The sequence below is a fragment of the Meleagris gallopavo genome, chromosome 12, assembly GCF_000146605.3.
Source record: "Meleagris gallopavo isolate NT-WF06-2002-E0010 breed Aviagen turkey brand Nicholas breeding stock chromosome 12, Turkey_5.1, whole genome shotgun sequence".
Classification (NCBI taxonomy): Eukaryota; Metazoa; Chordata; class Aves; order Galliformes; family Phasianidae; genus Meleagris; species Meleagris gallopavo.
Window position 1 is genome coordinate 10,846,266 of NC_015022.2, and position 17,554 is coordinate 10,863,819.

At 37.9% G+C, this 17,554-nt stretch overlaps 1 protein-coding gene across 4 annotated transcripts in view; it reads left to right on the plus strand.

Moving 5' to 3' along the window:
• Positions 1-17,554, plus strand: part of ADAMTSL3 (ADAMTS like 3) — a 187,963-nt gene that overhangs the window by 145,212 nt on the left and 25,197 nt on the right. For 3 of the 4 annotated variants that reach the window (XM_031555318.1, XM_019619471.2, XM_010717457.3), the window contains exons 17-23: positions 1,684-1,970; positions 2,809-2,865; positions 8,657-8,786; positions 9,818-10,010; positions 10,602-10,781; positions 11,432-11,585; positions 15,864-16,944. In XM_031555318.1, coding sequence (XP_031411178.1) covers positions 1,684-1,970; positions 2,809-2,865; positions 8,657-8,786; positions 9,818-10,010; positions 10,602-10,781; positions 11,432-11,585; positions 15,864-16,944 — 2,082 coding nt within the window. The remainder of the gene's footprint in view (positions 1-1,683; positions 1,971-2,808; positions 2,866-8,656; positions 8,787-9,817; positions 10,011-10,601; positions 10,782-11,431; positions 11,586-15,863; positions 16,945-17,554) is intronic. The other variant, XM_019619472.2, reaches the window with a different exon arrangement.

The following is a 17,554-nucleotide window of genomic DNA, read 5'->3' on the forward strand; positions in this document are numbered from 1 at the left end:
TTTTTTTTTTTTTGTAATTCATGCATAATTCAGTGTGATATCTCATCATTCACCCCTGTCTTACAGGAGTCTTACGATTTCCTTGGTACAATTCCTTCACATTTAATTTTAATTATTCTCTTGTTGTCCAAACTTGAAGTGCAATATGAAGTCCCAGCTTCCAGTCCATCCTTTTATTACAGCTGTCCTTCTATGCTTCTGTGTCATATTTTCATGGATAATGAATAAGAAAATAACTACAGCTGTGTCTTAGAACCCACAAGTGGTGGATGTGCCAAAAGTAGCTTGTGAAAGAGAAATACTTGTACTACTGATTTCTACATTGCATTGATGATTTTTGCTTTAATGATTCCCGTCACAGAATTTGATTGAGAATGTGTTCAAAAATAAATATGAGAAAATAAAAAAGAATTCTAAACTCAAAATTCAGATACAACGCTAACTTCCAGGTCTCTCACACACTCCAGTCACTTCCTTCTTTAATGCATGTCTCTGTGTATACAGATATACATATATGTGTTTTGGGTTTCCTATCCCTGTTGGCTTGCGTCTGAGGTACCTGTGTTGCAGAATTTTAGGAGCTAAAAAGTTACATGGCTACGTTAGAAAAATGCCAAAGTAGAATAAAAAGTATTTGAATGCGTTTTCTTTTAATCTTAAACTTCTCTATAAAATCCCAGGCACTGATATTCAATGGGAAAACCTCCATTATGATATAGGTTTGCTATAAGTCAAAGAAAAAATGCTTCAATTTTTCTGAGTTTCTTTCTAAATCTGGATGCTATGGCTCAAAATTGTCTCTCAGCTCTACAGAATTTCAAAATCACACACCATAGGTTATTTCTGGAGTGTCTTAATGCATACAGTTTTGTAAACCTGTGCACAAAGTCCTTGATCCATTGAAGTCCTTAAGCACAAGTTTAACTCCGAGCACATCATAGTCCTATTGACTTGAGAAGACTGCCTGATATGCTTAGAGTTAGGCACATGCTAAAGTATTTCACTTCTGTAGCTATCCTAGTTAGTTTGTGTGGCTGTCTTTGGGAAGACTGTGAGATCTGCTGTTTCAGAACCAAGTGGATTTTATCTGCTGGAGTAAAAGAAAGCCTTTCTTTTCACCTTTTCCCACAGTTATCCACTTAAAATTTGTTATCAAAAGCATCTGGATGTGATTCCTGCCAGCTCTGCTGTTGAACATAGCAGGCCTTTAGCTTGCACTGGCATGCATAGTTGCCCAGAGAGGTTGTGGATGCCCAATCCCTGGAGGCGTTCAAGGCCAGGCTGCATGTGGTTCTAGGCAGCCTGGCCTAATGATTTGCAACCCTGCCCATGGCAGGGGACTTGAAACTAGATGATCTTTGAGGTCCATTTCAACCCAGGCCATTCTATGATTCTGTTATGATTATGCAGTTCTATGACATTTGCTGTTTTTAGCACTGAAAGAAAAAGCCATTCTTCCATTTGTCAATACTCTTCCGATAAAGAACAATCTGATCTGGGATGGGAGAAAAGTGAAAGACTTAAAAAAACGTATTTCATTATGCAATCATTTGAAACACGAAATAGCATTATGTACTATGTTATATCTGCACGTATGTTTTTTGGCTGTGTTTTACTTGTGCATATGCGGACGCATTCTAGAGTTAAATGCAAACATTTCATTTGTGCTGTGCTCATTTGCAGGTTTATTCCTGAACCGTGGTCTCCATGCAGTGCCACGTGTGGCAGTGGCATACAGGTGCGGGATGTGAAGTGCCGAATTCTTCTCTCATTTACGCAGACTGAGGTGGAACTGCCTGAGGAGGAATGTGAAGACGTGAAGCCCCCCACAGAACAAGTATGTCACGAGGCACCCTGTGACAGTGATCCTGTCCCCTACACACCGGAATTTTCACGTGCTGAAGATGGCAGTGTGATTTATGACTGGGAGTACATTGGTTTTACTCCTTGTTCAGCCACCTGTCTTGGAGGTACTTTTATTATCCTTTTTTCCCCCTTTCTTTTTAATCCCATCTTATAAGCTTCAGCTTTCCCCCCCCCCTCTCCCCCTTGGTTATTAATAGAGTGTTCTTAATGTGTTCAAGCATCAGGCTTTATTTGGTTAAGTAAGGCACAAGAAGCTTTTGCTACAGCAACTTGCTTCAGTCTTATTGCTGCGAGGATCTCGGCTGCCAGGCAGTTGGTTGTACAGCGTGTTTAATGCATCACTGATGGGCAAAAAAAAATGAACTTTCTTTTCCTGTGAACTGAAAGCGTATCATTTTGGAGGTAAAATTTCCATATTAATTGTTTATCTACCAAAAAGCTGCAATTTTCTTCAGTACAGTGGGGATACAAAATTATAGCTTTTATATACTGTCAGATAGATAAAATTATAATTTTGTATTGCTTTCTATCTGACTGGTCTGGAGATTGAAGAGGAGTTTGTTTAGGTCTTGGTACACCATATAACTCTATAGGAACTTCATGCCATACATCTGTCTGCAAGTAGTTAAGCACATTCCTTTTTGGATGTAATCGAATCTCTCTGTCGTCCAAAGTACATGTAACTAGACAAGACTGCTGGTGTTGCTACTACATACTGTACTTCGGAACTGAACAAGAAATGAGTTATGAAGTGTTAAGTGGAGGCAGTGGAATTATGAGCACACCTATACATGACAGGAACGATGACATCAGTGGGAAGTGAAGACAGTTGTACCCATAGCAGAAATAAAAAATGTAGGAAAGGGGAGAGCAACTACGATTGGAAGCAGAGAGCCTAGTCTAGAGCTCATAGAAAACAGCCTGCCTTTGTATTATTACCAGTTCAAAACTTGAAGATGGAAGTTGGGAGGGATGCCCCTGAATGCTATCAGCAGAATGGTAAGTGACTGACAAGTGCCTTCTTTATCATTTAACACTGATGATATTGATTCATAGGGATAGCAGCATGTGCAGTCACAAAAAATAATGTATCAGTTTCTTCTATTGCCTTCAGTAGACATGATGAACAGTAAGGGTATAATCCAAGTATGTATGTATAAAACATGGCTTGATAGCAACAGCTACTGTCTCTTTTTCCTTATTTTGAGGGAATTGTTTTTAGAGATAAGGAATCACGCTCTAAAGCAGAAACAGGGCTTTTCTTATTATGAAATTTGCAGGTTTTTTCAGCTCTTGATAGATTTTGTAATGTAAAATTATTTCATTGCCATTTTAGATTTGTTTTACTGCTTTTTAGCCAGTGTCTTTCTCATAGATGTTAAAAAAAAAAACATTTTTTTATTTTTATTTTTGAAATCAGTAGAAGTTCAGCTAAAATCACTTCTGATCTTTGCCTGTCATTACATGAGCACATGTGCATTGTTAGTGTCTTCACATGTGAGTTTGTCCGTGCAAAAGCATTCACGTAACAAATTGCATTTGGAGTGCAGACTAAAGGCAATTTAAGGAGAATTTCCTGAAGACAGTAGATTCATTTGCCAGCACAAAGGAGCTTCAGAATGACTGGTTAACAGAATCACAGCTGGCTTATTTTGTTCCCAGTGGAGCTGAGTGTGGATTTGGCTGTCGACTTCTGGTCCTCTCATGAATTCGTGAGATTGCTTGACCGAGAATTTTCCTGTAGTTGCTTGTAATATTGTTTATTTGATGTGAAATAAGTCACTATAGAAGTTTGAAAGTAAATGTTTTTTTGTGTTCTCAAGACTACTGTGGTATCACTAGTACTGTACCTAGATATTTCTCTTATGTCCTGCTCCCAGGAAATGAGGAAAGTTGTCAGAACACTTTATCAGTGAACAGCTTGAGAAGTACTGTGCTGTTATGCTAGTTAGGTAATAGTAATTTTTTCCTTCTATCAGTTCTGGTCCTCTTGCTGCCTTGGCAAACACTTTCAAACAGACCGAAAATTACCTGCCGATAAGTAGTCTTAAGGAAACCAGACATCTCTTCAGTTTCCAACTTACTGCAGTGTACTAACTAACGATCTCACTGTGTCTACTCTTTTTCCATTGCGTAGTTCAAAGGACCAGATCCCTTTCTGCTAAGTTTTATTTTCAAATCTCACTTCAATTAGATGAACTCTTTAGTTACTGGGAAGAAATGTTATCTAAGTTTGGAATATCCCAGTATAACGTAAATTATATTAGGTACTTTTTCTCTAATATTTATGTGTCTAGCAGTGGTTATTAAAATAAATTCCTGTGGATTTCTGTGTCCTTGGAACTTTCCTCCCTTCCTTAGTGCTTGCACCTCTCTAAATGAGGGAAAAGTCTGCAGGGTCTAAAAAAAAAGCTGCAAGGCTTACAGCCACTGTTCAAGCAAGGACTGAATCTCTGTTTCAGTGCTTGTCACTTTCACCTTTTTTTTTTCTTTTTCTTTTTTAGATCTTGATACAGACTAGACTTTTAATTTAAGTTCTCCTCTGGCCCCTCTCCAAAGCAAATGTAAAATTGCAGATGGTAACATTGTTTTTGAGGCATTAGAATTACAGAGAGACATCACTCTGCAGATCATTCTCAAACATGATCTTGACTTTCTAGTTTCCTATTGACCAGCTTCTAAAACATAGACAGCATTAGACATTGGTTGTTTAGTGTATGTTTCTGCATCAAATCTATGTGGTTTGTCATGTAGAATATCGAATGCCATAAATCTTATTACCTTTGAGGACTGCTACATTTTGTTATGACTGCTATCGTAATTATTTCTTCTTTCATCAATCTTTCCATAAACACTAATAAAACTTGTCCATGTTAATTTGTCACAAGGCAGATATCACCTTTAACATCTGTAGGAAACTCTGTAGTCATCCTGAAAGCTAAAGAACTTCAATACCTGAAGAAATCCCAAGGTGAAAATAAGCAAACAGTGTACTCTGGCAACAAAGACAACGAGGAGTGATCTTTGTGGTAGAAATTGCTTGGAGTTCTGAGGGTTTGCCCTCATTTTTTTTCAGTATGAACTCCTTTGGTCCTGATACCAGAGTCCTTAACATAAGCACAAGTTTACCTAGTGAGATGCAATAGTTGTTATCAGAATAAAGAGTATGCTTGGTGGGAATAAGAATTGTTCATGTAAATTGTAACATTTTTTTAGTGCTGTCAATCCTTTAATTACTCTACAATATTTCAAAGAGATGCTCTCCACTTAAAAAATAATCACATACTTCCCGGATGTCTGCTCTGGAAATGCCTTTACTATAGACGTAAGAAGCATAAAAATGCCTCTTTACAAGAGATAAATTCTGCTAATTTAATGTAATTATTATTATTATTATTATTATTTCAAATGCTTCAAAAATTACAATTCAAGACCCCCAAGGTCTTTATATTGGCTTAAAAATAGTGAGGTTAAAAATAAATACATCAGCATTTCCTTTTTATTTTTTCCTTGTTCCAAAGCTTGTGGCTTTGGAACCTTTAGGGTACAGTCAAGCTGTGTTTTTAGGCTCTTGTCTGGACCATAATGGCTAGAAGTTTGCTATTTGATTTATAAGAAACCTGAGATTCTTAGAAAAGCAATGGATTCAAGCCAAATGTAAGAGTTTTAGAAAAAAACAATGATTGTTGTGAGGCTCACACTCAAACATAAAGTTGAGAGCATTTTCTGTAAAGTTGTCAGCAGTTTGTACCTGGTTACTCCTTTGACTAGTTTCACTGACTACAAAAGCTATTTACTCATTTACTGAAGGAGTATCCAATAGCATTGCCAGTGATAATAACTTGCAGAGAGGCTAAAGCACGTGTAAGATTTGGGATTTCTTCTGAGTTTTTTTGGTTGATAGTTCACACTTCTAAGCAGTTATCAAAATGAGACTGTCTAATAAAAATAAATGTCCTTCCTCTTCAAGGCACAGACTTGAAGACGTTCACCCTCTTACATGCACAGCAACTTTCAACCCCCATTTTCTTTTTACTATAAAAAGAAGGCAGAAAGTGTTTTTTTCTCCCTAGCATTCTAGCATTTAACTCAGTTTCATACACTGTGTATTTCGCTGCACAGAAAAGCTTATAAAAGAATGTAAATGAATGTGGTTTGAATGCTGGGTTAAAATAGAAAATATTCTATTTCACTGAATAGTAGGATAATTACTACAATAGGGCATCATATTACTGTAAAAATACTTAATGCTCCCTGCTGCATACATAATATTTCAGTTAAATTATCTACTATGTTTATATTATAAGCCAAGAAAGTCATACATATAAAACTTTGCTTGTTTGAATAATAGATCTTTCCATTTTCCAATTTACATAGAATAAAAAATTCATGCACGACTGAAGTTCCCAACTAACATGAAATTATAGTTGAGGAAGAGGAATCAGATTAATTTTGAAACGTTTTGACAGTTAAGTTCAAGCAAATATTGTATCAATTAACTGTAGTTATTTATTGAATAGTGTCCTTGAACTGCAAACTAAGGAACAGGAAGGGAGGTCTGTGGTATGTTTTAACAGCTCTGCAATACCTGTTTTGTGCTTACCGCATCAAAACGAGGTGCCATTTTCCTTGAAATGAGGCCTCAGTGGGGAGAAGTTGCTACTACTGCCCTGTAGTTAAGTCAAATAGAAGATAGCATATCAGCATGTTCTTCTGGTAACACAGTGAAAGCTAGGTAGGTCATGCTGCAAGGCAGAAGTGCTTTAATGAACTCCAGGTGGCAAGCTACAGTCACCCGGAATGGCATGGCTTTTGTTCATTTGGCTGACCAATTTTGTTTTTATAACATGGTGATACGAAGTTCCTATGGGATTACTGCTGACTTTGATGGTCTGAAAGGAATTTCATTTCATTCCCCTTTGTGTGAGATATTAAGAAGATATTACTTATCATAGCCTGGAACAGAGCAACGTCAGCTCTGAGTATTTCTTCCCACAGGAATGCAGTGAGATCAGCAACGTTGAAGGTGTGTAGCAGAGTAGATTTTGACCTAAAATAGAGATTATGAGGATGCTCGATGTCTGCTTCATTCCTTGTCTGATAATGTAATTCATAGGCTCGTTCTGCCAAAATGTAATTTCTACATCTTTTTTTCTCTTCTGGAGATTGTCAGGTGGGCATTTCGTGTCTACGTGTGGAGACAGGAATGCTGCTCTTGTTAAACAAATGCATACTGATCAATGGGACAGAAAACATTTGATTCCTTTTGTTGTCAGTACGTAACAAAATAGTAGAGTTCTAGAAAAGAAAAGTTTGTTTATTGGTTTATCTTGCTTGGGCATTTTCACGTCTGCATTATTGCCTTATGATATTTGTTAAAGGCTTATTCTCAGCCCTGAGGGTGAAATATGATTTACTCAATTTGTGTGTTCTATGTTAATGTAATTATTGATACTTTGATATAGTAGGTAGGAATAGGTTGCCAATCACATTTAAGGTCGGGTCTTCTGTTCTATAAAAATTCATGACTTTGTAGATGCAGTCAAAACATTTATATAACAGGATCTTTCTGAACTGAAAATGAGTCCTAGAGGGGATCTAGAAGTCTACCAGAGAGCCTGAAAGAAGCTGGAATTTGTCACTGTGAAAAATCACTGCTGGTCTGTACCTGCTAAAGTATCTGAAATAGTTGATACCCCAAAGAAGTACTCTGTCCTGGACTGGCTTATATGCTCCACTACTTGAGAATTTTTTATAGGTAGAGGAATGGCTGGTTTATGAAAAGAATGACATTGTTCATGAATGTGTTGTAAAAGACAGAAAAATATAAACCATTGCCATGGACACAAAACTTTATGTTAAATGAACCAATAGTACACTGAAACCAGAACAAATAATGATCAACAGTGTTAGTAAACCATTCCTGATGTACAATTGAGAGAGACAGGAATACTGTAGTAGCCTACTAGCTTTTGTGTAGCAATTGTGGTGATGTTTTGAGGTAATGTCATAGGTAACAGGATGTTGTTACTGAAGGTTTCTGGTTAAAATGCCAGCCCCCTTGAAATCTTAGAATCTGGTCATGAGAAGAGACATAAGACTTGTCATTTTTACCTGGAAAACATAAAATGCAAATTTTCAGTGCTTTTCTGTTCTATTGGTTTATGATCACTATTATTGCTTACCTAGAAGATGTGAGTAGTAAGAGCTGCAGATGAGAAGGTGCCAAGAATGGTCACAAGAAAGGAAAGCTCTGGGCTGGGTCAGATTTGCTGCCTTCAGCAAAACCATCACACCTCTTATACCTCTTATTTGTGTCAGAGCGATTACATTCAGTCAGACTCTCCTAACTTCTGTAAACTTTTTGCATATTTTTAATTCCTTTTTTTTTGCAGATCTCTAGCTCATGAAAGTCAAGGTAAGTGAGGAGTAACTTGTACCCTGATTTTGGCAATTAACTATTTGTTGGCTTGAGACCATTATAAAGCCAAGCAGATGCAACATCTGATGGTGCAGAGAGTGTAATCTGTTTTCTGTTTGTTTTCAGAGATTTAGAATGCCAAATCAAGCCTTTTCAATAGTACAGGAGCAAATTTCAATGTATAATTGACAAATAAATTTCAAAGTTTAAGTTATATAAGCTATCTCAATGTTCTTTTTGACTCAAGAGGTCGTTTTTAAGCCTGCCATCAAAATCAGTATTTGGAGCTTTTTCACTGAGTGTTATTTGAGAGTAAGCATTACAAAAATCTCTTTTGTGTTCAGTGTTTCATGAGTGTTTTCCTTCCAGGAACACAAGAAGCCATTGCGATGTGCCTGCATGTAGAGACAAAGCAAGCTGTCAATGAAACCCTGTGTGACAATTCCAAAAGACCACCACCAATGACTCATGCTTGCAATATGAAGCTTTGTCCTCCAAGGTACACTGTGATAATGGAATCATACTGAAGCAAATAAATGGTTAATATGACTTGAATAAATGTTGTCTTTCTCAGAAAAGAGTCAAGTTGCAGAACTGCAATCTTGCTTTGGGATGATGTTTCACTTTTTCTATCTTAAACAAGGTTTTTGTGTTAGGTTGTTGGGTTTTTGGTTTCATTGTTTTGTTTTGCTCCATTCCTTGATCTTCACTTCTTTTCCACTCCACATTTTCATGTTTGCCATCTTCTGAAGTAGATTTCTTATATGTAGATGTTTGCCAGGGGTGGAAAAACAGACTTAACTGAGAAACTAAGAAGCAAGGAATATTTACTTTCTGGGGAAAAAAACAAACAAACAATGAAATTATGACTTAAAGTGACTTTGAATTCATGCTTTTTTAGTATCCCCATACAGTTCTTACAGGTTTGTTACTTTTGTATGGGAATCCCAGGGAAAGATTAAAAGCAATCCAAATCCAGGTATACCTAGCTAATTTGGTCACTTGCAAGTGAATCTTTGATATGTATTGCCTTATTCATCCCATATGGGTCTCTGACATACTGATCTTTTGGCATATTGTTTCTAAACTGCTTCCGCAGGAACAATCTTGCAAAATGTAGAGAACAAAAGTCAATAGGAGCAGGATGTAGTATAGAAAATGAATACATAATTTATGTTCTGTAAATGTAAGAAAGGTCTATTTATGTATTTACATTTACAAACATACTTACCAGTAGGTTGCCAACAGGCTGTTTGTTTTTATGAGAAGCGTTCATTTTTCATGTAAATTATGGAGTCCAATAAATTTACTTGGATATAAGTCTTTATTACTTTATTGTGAATAACTTCTGCATTTCTTTATTCCCTGAAAGTTTATAAATCTAGATTATAATTTTGCCTTACAGTCAAACCAGAAGAATGTTTTGGCCATCTATCAATCAATATATCTTCTGTTATTTTTTGCTAAGTTCTTTTTGGGTATGATTTTCCCTTACCTTTTCACTGACAGATGGCTGTGTTCTTGGAACAGGTGGCAGACTGGTCTGTGGAGACGGTGCTCAGCAACTTGTGGAGTTGGGATACAGACGAGGGATGTATACTGCCAGCAGCCAGGAGGATCTTCTGTTGCTGCCGAGAATTGCAAAGACAAAAAGCCTCATTCTTTGCAAGCTTGTAACCAGATTGATTGTCCCCCTGTTTGGCATGTTGAGGAATGGCAACAGGTATGACTGGGTTAGAAGGAGTTTAAGTGTAAGCAGTGCTCCTCTGTCTAGGTACTTGAAATTCTTTATCCCAAACAACATGGTTGGTAGCTCCTAAACTTTGATATTGAAGAGTGTCAACTAATTTCAATGGAATAAGTTAATCCAGAGTAAAAAAAAAGTCTTCTCACTACTGTGCTATTGAGTACTGAGAGGATGAGGTCGAAAGTTCTTTTCAGGAGTTCAGAAGGCTGAATGTCAGTTAGTGCAGACATCACTTCTCTTTCGACAGAGCAAATGCAATTATCTGCTTTTGGAGACATATTAACTGATGTAGGGCACAGTCAAATCTACACATAAATTTTCTTCAGGATTTCTACTCCGTAGTGGATTTTAACTTAATGGTTAGGTTCTCCTCAATTCTAATGTATTAGGTAAACATTTTATCTGAAGAATTTTCTACAGGCTGCTTGCCTTTTTGTTGAATCCGGATGTCATTCTTCAATACAGCATCATTACGGGGAGTCTTACAGTGTCTGTGTAATCGTAGTGGTGTGATGTGTAAGCACAGGGGTATATGCAGGTGTGCATGTTATGCTTTTTTCTTCTCAGTGTTCCCGTACTTGTGGAGGAGGGATTCAGACCCGTAAAGTATACTGTAAGCAGCTGTTGACAGATGGAAGTTTCCTGAAACACTCTGATGACACCTGCCGGGAGCCCAAATTGCCAACTACAAAATCATGCGCGAAAGTGGACTGTCCTCCTCAACTGATCGTAGGAGAATGGTCCAAGGTGAGCAGCTCCCAGCAAGTCTGAACCAACACCTTCACTTGCAACCTGATCTCTAACGATATCTGCTGGGATAAATAGTGGGTGATTGGTGCAGGAAGTTCACAGGGTAGCAGAAGGTTTCACAGGATGTATATCTGGACTAAACTATGCGTAGAGTTGCCTATAAGTAGGCTGTTCACACCCCCCCTGCAGAGCTGTGTTGAGTTGCTGAGAGAAATGGCTTCTGAAAGTAAAATCTTTGTTTTATTCTGTCATGCTCTTTGTTTCCCATTTAATGTAACTCCCTGTTCAAACATATTTTTAAAAAGGCTCTTTAGAAGATGGAACTAAAAGTTTGTGCAGTACAAACTAGAAGAGTGGATGGAGAGACTTGACACAGACTCTTTTGAACATGCTGAGTTTTTTCTCTTAGATATTGGATTGCATTGCTATATTCTCTCTGCAGTTGAACAAAAAGAAATATGGTTATGCTATTTTAATTGTTCCTGAGTTGCTTGATGGAACAAGTTAGCTATCTAATATTCTGATTGCTTGGAAAAGTGCTGATAACACAAGGATTCATATGGAGTAGAGAGCTTTGTCTCTCTCAGTTTCAAATTAGTATATGTGCCGTGGGACACCAAGCTTAGTTTGCGTCCTTCGTTTCACAGTGCTCAGTAAGCTGTGGTGTTGGAATCCAGAGAAGGAAAATTGCCTGCCAAAACCGAACAGCAAAGGGCCAATATGTTGCAGTAAATGAATCAATGTGTAGTGGTTCGTCTCCTTCACTGCTTGTAAGGTCTTGTCAGTTGAATGCCTGCAACAGTAAGTATGTTACTTTATGTAGTTTCCTGCTGATTTTGAATGATCTGTTTATACAGTAAAATCTGTATACAGGTTAATTCACTTGTCTGCCTGTACTTTAACAACATCGCTGATCTGGTGTAAACTGAGTATCATAATGAGTAAGCCAGTGATAACAGGATTGTTTTTAATTTATTTTCTACAGGACATAAATATAGGTCATGATCTAAAGGAGTGTTTTTGAACACACTTTCTTGGTATATGCCTCTCACTCTCATACTCACCTACACTTGCTCTGATTATTTTTCCTTTATCCTTTATCTCAGTCGCAAAACAAAACAAAACAAAACAAAACAAAAAAAACCCAAACCAAAAATTAAAAATGGAGTTTCAATGGAGTATAAATTATGAGGAACATTAGAAAAGATAAGAATGCAGTTCTGGCTTGTTTTTTAGATTGTGTATTTGTATTAAACTGGATGTTTAGCTTTGCACGGTGGAATTCAAAGCCTGAAACATATTGCCAGTGATAACTTTATGTATAATGTCCATCTTCCTTTGTAGAAATGAAAATGCCAGTCTATGAGCTTTGCAGGAAGTGGTGACAGTACAAGCAGTCCTTCAAAAATCCAGTATTTTATTTCTCCCTATAATTTTTTATTTTTATTTTTTAAGAAAAAGCTGCCTATAGGAATTGTTTAATTTGGGCACAATATATTTATGATAGTGATGGTAGTTGCACAAATAGCTTGCATGTAACAGCTGTGGAAATACCTTGCAAATATAATACATGCTCAATTACATGCATAATTTAGAACAGGGAGTTCTAAACGCAGTTTCCTTAAGCCTTAACTTGGCTTCTCATTCCTTTATAAAGGAGAGTAGCAGTATGCAGGCTTCAGAAGCAGAGAGCTGAACAGAAAGGAAAAAAGAGAATCAGTTTTAGGTTTGGGAAAAACCAAGAGCTTGTTTTTGATCATAGATCACAAAAATAAATGTGTTTTGACTCAATTCATGCAACTACTAAGAAATAGCTGATTTATAAATGTTGAGACTTTGCTTTAAAAGTTACTCACAAAATAAAATAAAAAATAGAATAATTACTGATTCATACATAATATGAAACTTCTTTTCCTGGCCTGCATTTCAGATTAACATGCCAAAAACCTGAGGTTCAAAGCTCCACTTAAATAAAGCCCTGTGGACTTTCAGGAATGTCCTTGGCATAAGGTTTAATAAAATATTTTGAGCTGCATATCTATCTGAATTTAATTAATTGTGGATAGTTGAATGACAGTGTAGCCAGTTTGCAAATTGCTTAGCACAGGCTGATATTCAAGTTACATTGTCAGCTTCCACTGCAATGCCAAGAAAGCAGGACACTGGGTTGCATGGGGAGTGCAATTATACTGAACGGGTATGGATCGAAGGGACAAAAGAAAACCGCTGTTTTTTCCCTTCTCTCCAGAACTGTTTGGAACAAGAGAACCCCTGCAGCTCAAGTCTGCCTGACAAGCACTGGCTGCACAATGTGAGGGACAGGGAAGCTGTGGGGTGTATCCATACCTCTAGTTCTGATCTGGGTTTTGCAGGAGGAGGCAGGGCAGCAGGGCTTTGGTTTCAAGAAAAATGCATGAGGCATTACACCTGCAGCTGTAGGTTCAGGACTCCTTGAATGAGAAGTGAAGAGAAGGCAGGAACGTAGAATGGCCCATGCACGGGCGGACAGCTAGCAGTTAAGAGTGAAGCAGAGGCACTAGTGGTGAGTGGTGTGCATACTGTTAAGGCTTCTTGGTTCTCATCTGTAGCTTGGGTGAGCTCCTCCTTTTTTGCTGTCTCATGACAGTGCTGGGGCTCTTCAGGCTTGATCTTTTACAGTGGGATTAGTAATTGTGTCTGTTCTCTACTTAATATTGGTCCTATTAAATCAGAATATTCCTGAGTCTGTGGTCGCTAAGAAAAAGGAAACAACACCTGTCTTGCTCTGAGATCACCGGGGTCTGACACCCAGCTAACGCTGCATAGCACCATTAGAGGTCAGAGACTCAGATGGATTTGTACCAGGTGATAATGAGGTCCAATGGCTCCAGTACAATCTAATCATTAAGTAAGGTTGACCTTGTAGAAGAATCTTTCCCAAACAGTCCATTACCTCAGCAGCTGCAATACTGGATGTTACTACGGATCTAGAAATACTTACATGGCCTTAGATATTTATATGGCCCTATTGCATATCTATATGGCCTGCCATCCACAGCTCTGAACTTTATTTCACTCCTAAGCTTGATCACAAGGCACCAGTAAAAAATGTATGCACCCTTCAGTGTTGAACTGCTAATGAGAGTTAGTGGTCTTTCTTTTTTAAAGAAATGAAATGGATGAGACTTGTTAACATATTTATAAGTACACAATGGGTTTAATTCCATGTTGGAACACGTAGTGTAAACAGAGCACAGCCTCAAGTATTTTGTATGTTTGAAGTTACACTTACTGTGTCTGTAAGTTGGATTTTGGAAATCGAAGATCTTGTATTGGAACATTTCCCTTAAAATAAATATTTGGGGCCCAATAACTTATTAAAAACAGGTCACTAGCCTAATAATTTTAGTAAACCAAGTGCCTAAAGCAATTTATTTGTTGCACCATGTGAAACAGTTGAGGGAACTACATATCTGGATAATGAATACTGATATAAAAGCTGTGTAATTATGAAACCATGATATCCCCACTGGTCTGAACTCATTACCCAAAGCATTGAAAATAATCATTTTGTTTTATAAGCATAAGAATGCACTCTAGGGTGTAGTTCATACAACGTACACACTTATTGAATGCTTGAAACATTCAGCTTTTCACCTATTTCTTCACAGCGTATTTGAAGCATATGTATATTAAGAAGCATGCTGTTTTTCAAATATTTGTTTGTGTGCCATCAATGTGGTTGTCATTTTATTTATGTACCTACCAAGTGAAATAGTACTAATGGTTTCAAATTCAAGCACTTTGCGAAGCATTTTGATTTCTGCGCCCATTTCCTAGCTCATCAACTTGATTTGCAGGCTCTGCGTTTTTCTGTCTCATACCAGAAGGCTGGGCAGCAAATACAATTGGATTGCTTTCTAACGCCAATGCTGAGTGTTTCCCAGCTCTCCCCAGCTGGCCAATTTCATTGTGCATGGAATGAGCTCAGGGGGTGTGTGCCCTCGCTCCCCTTCTCACGTGCCTTGCTTCTCACCTACCTCCTGTTTTCTTAGTAAGACTAGTTGTTTGATCATAGTGAGACACAGTAGTTGCCAACAGTGAGTCAATGCAGTGGTATCTGTAGCATTGCATTCTCATGTTTTCTCCAACATGCCTGTCCAGCTGCTGCTGGAAAGCCAAGCCTTCCTGTGGTGGTGGCATTCAGGCAGCTCCTGGGAACCTGTCCACATCCAGCTGCCTGCAGAACAGCGCAGGAGGAGCTTCGTAACACCCAGTGTCTCTGTATCCTGTCTGCATGACGCTTTATGTGCTGCTGTCTGCTCGTGTTAATTCATCTGATTGCTGTATTCAGCTTCTCCAGCTTCTGACTTTTCCCTCTTTCCTCCCTTCCCTCCCTTCTTTTTTTGGCACAGCACTGTGAACACCTCATCTTTCAACCCGAAGAAATTACCCTCAGTCAAGGATTGCAGGGTGGCTCTGCTTGTTGCATGCACTGTGTCTTCATTGACAGTTCCTTTCACCTCCTGTGTCGCTTTTTGGCTTCACTTAGTGAGACAACCAGCAAGGCCAGCCAACAATTTAAATAGCAGTCCAAGGGAGCCTTGCTCTTCAGATAGATTTTGTTTTATTTAGGTCATTCTGCATTCAGCAGTGCTCAAATGCAGGGAAAGTAATAATGTGCTCAAATTTTTTTTTGGTTCACTTTTTCCATTCCCTTTCATGCCTAGCCTTTCTGAGGCAGCAATAGGAAACATAACCATAAGAGGATTATGTATACAGTATAAAACAGTACATAATATATACATTTAGGTATGCGTGCACCATCTATGTCCTTTGTATAGGTAAATGTTGTCTGTATTTTCTCATAGTTGGGAGTCTGGGGGAAGAAGTAACAGAATTCTTGGCTGGAGCAGGGGAATACCATGGTTTCATCTTGTCCATGTTTTTGCATTTTTGTGACTCAGATAAAAGCTCAGCATGTAGCAATCTGATTTAAACAAAGTCAGGAAGAACTCTGTCAGCCATTCTGTGAAAAGCAGATTTTGTATGCGTGAGTGCTAATGATTAGTTACTTTTCAAGACTTTATTTTATTTCAGAAATTAAACCAAAGCTTCCAGAAAAATCCTCTACTCATGGACCTCGGATTATCAGTATTCACCGTGTGTATATCCAGACGAGACAAGAGAAGCGCATTAATTTTACCATAGGAAGCCGTGCCTACTTACTTCCAAAAACTTCTGTTGTAATTAAGTGCCCCGTGCGAAGATTCCAGAAGTCACTTATACGGTGGGAGAAAGATGAGCAACACTTACAAAACTCTAAAAGACTTGGCATCACTAAGTCAGGGTCACTGAAAATACATAGTCTTGAAGCCACTGATATTGGTGTGTACCGGTGTATTGCAGGCTCAGCGCATGAAACATTTGTACTCAAACTGATTGGTAATGACAACAGATTGATAGAACCACCAAGTCTTCGAAAACATGCCAGTGAGATCTCAAATGCAGATCACAATGAGGCCAACAGCTTTGGGGCCAAATGGCATAAAATGAACAAAATGTGGCAAATGTGGAGTAAGAAAAATGAGCTCTATTTGGGTGAGAGGCAAATAAACGATCAACCATTCCTGAGAAATCTCGAAGCCTTTGGGAGTAATTCAGCAGGAGTATTTAGCTCTCGTGAATTCAAGAATAAACGTCTGGAGGCAGCAGTTCTCCAGGGTGCCTACAGCATGGACACTGTGCAGTTTGAAGAACTAATAAGGAACATGAGTCAGCTCATTGAAACTGGAGACGTCAGTGATGACTTGGCGTCCCAGGTCATTTATCAGTTAATCGCTGAGTTATCTAGGCCTCCACAATCAACCACTGAAAAATGGAAGGGAGCCCAGGATGAGAAATTGGCCTCAAAATTCACCGGCAAATCACCAAACGAATCTGATCGTTTCAGCACAAAAACTGTGGATAAGTTAATGTCTGACCAGAAGGTTCCAGTTATTATGAGGCAAAAGGAAATTCCTGGAGTTTCCTTTAACAAAACACTAACTGTACGAATTGGAAATACAGTTTTTCTGACCAAGAATACTCAATCTGTCAATCTACTGTGTGAAACAGCTGGTATTAGTGAAGTGAAATATACTTGGACAAAAGATGGTGAGACATTAAAATCCTCTGAGAAGTAAGTGAATATCTTTTTTTTCCAATCACTGAATGAATTACTGTGTTACTGTAAACTGTTAAGATACATCCTGCTGTTTTAATATTAAAACATAATCTGTTGTAAAAAATGAGTTAAGCATTAACATTGTGCCTTCCGTCCTTTTATTTAAGCAGTTTGATCTTTTTTCACTCAGACATCTGTCACGTTTTGTTTTACTACCATCCAAGTGCATGTCCATTTCCCCAGTGTTATGTGCAATGAATGACTTTTTTTTTTTTTACAATGTGAAGGGACTTGGATGTACTAAGTATGTATCTTTTAAGCTGCATCAGAAAATGAACAGATTTATAGTCAGTTAAATTGAGACAATTGAGTGCACTTGTTCACATACCAAACACAGTAGACTTCAGTTAAAACTTCTGCCACTGTATAAATGAAAATCAGTCTTTCTGATGCTTCTTATGGAGAGGAAATATCAGTGTTATCTTCACCATCCTTCAACACAGTAAATTTTAGAAATACCTTTAGCTGCACAATTGCTTGTGAAAATTTAAAAAATAAATAAATAATTCTCAACTGTTTTAATACTTTAGAACTTGCACATATTTTTGTTGATGGCCATGAATTA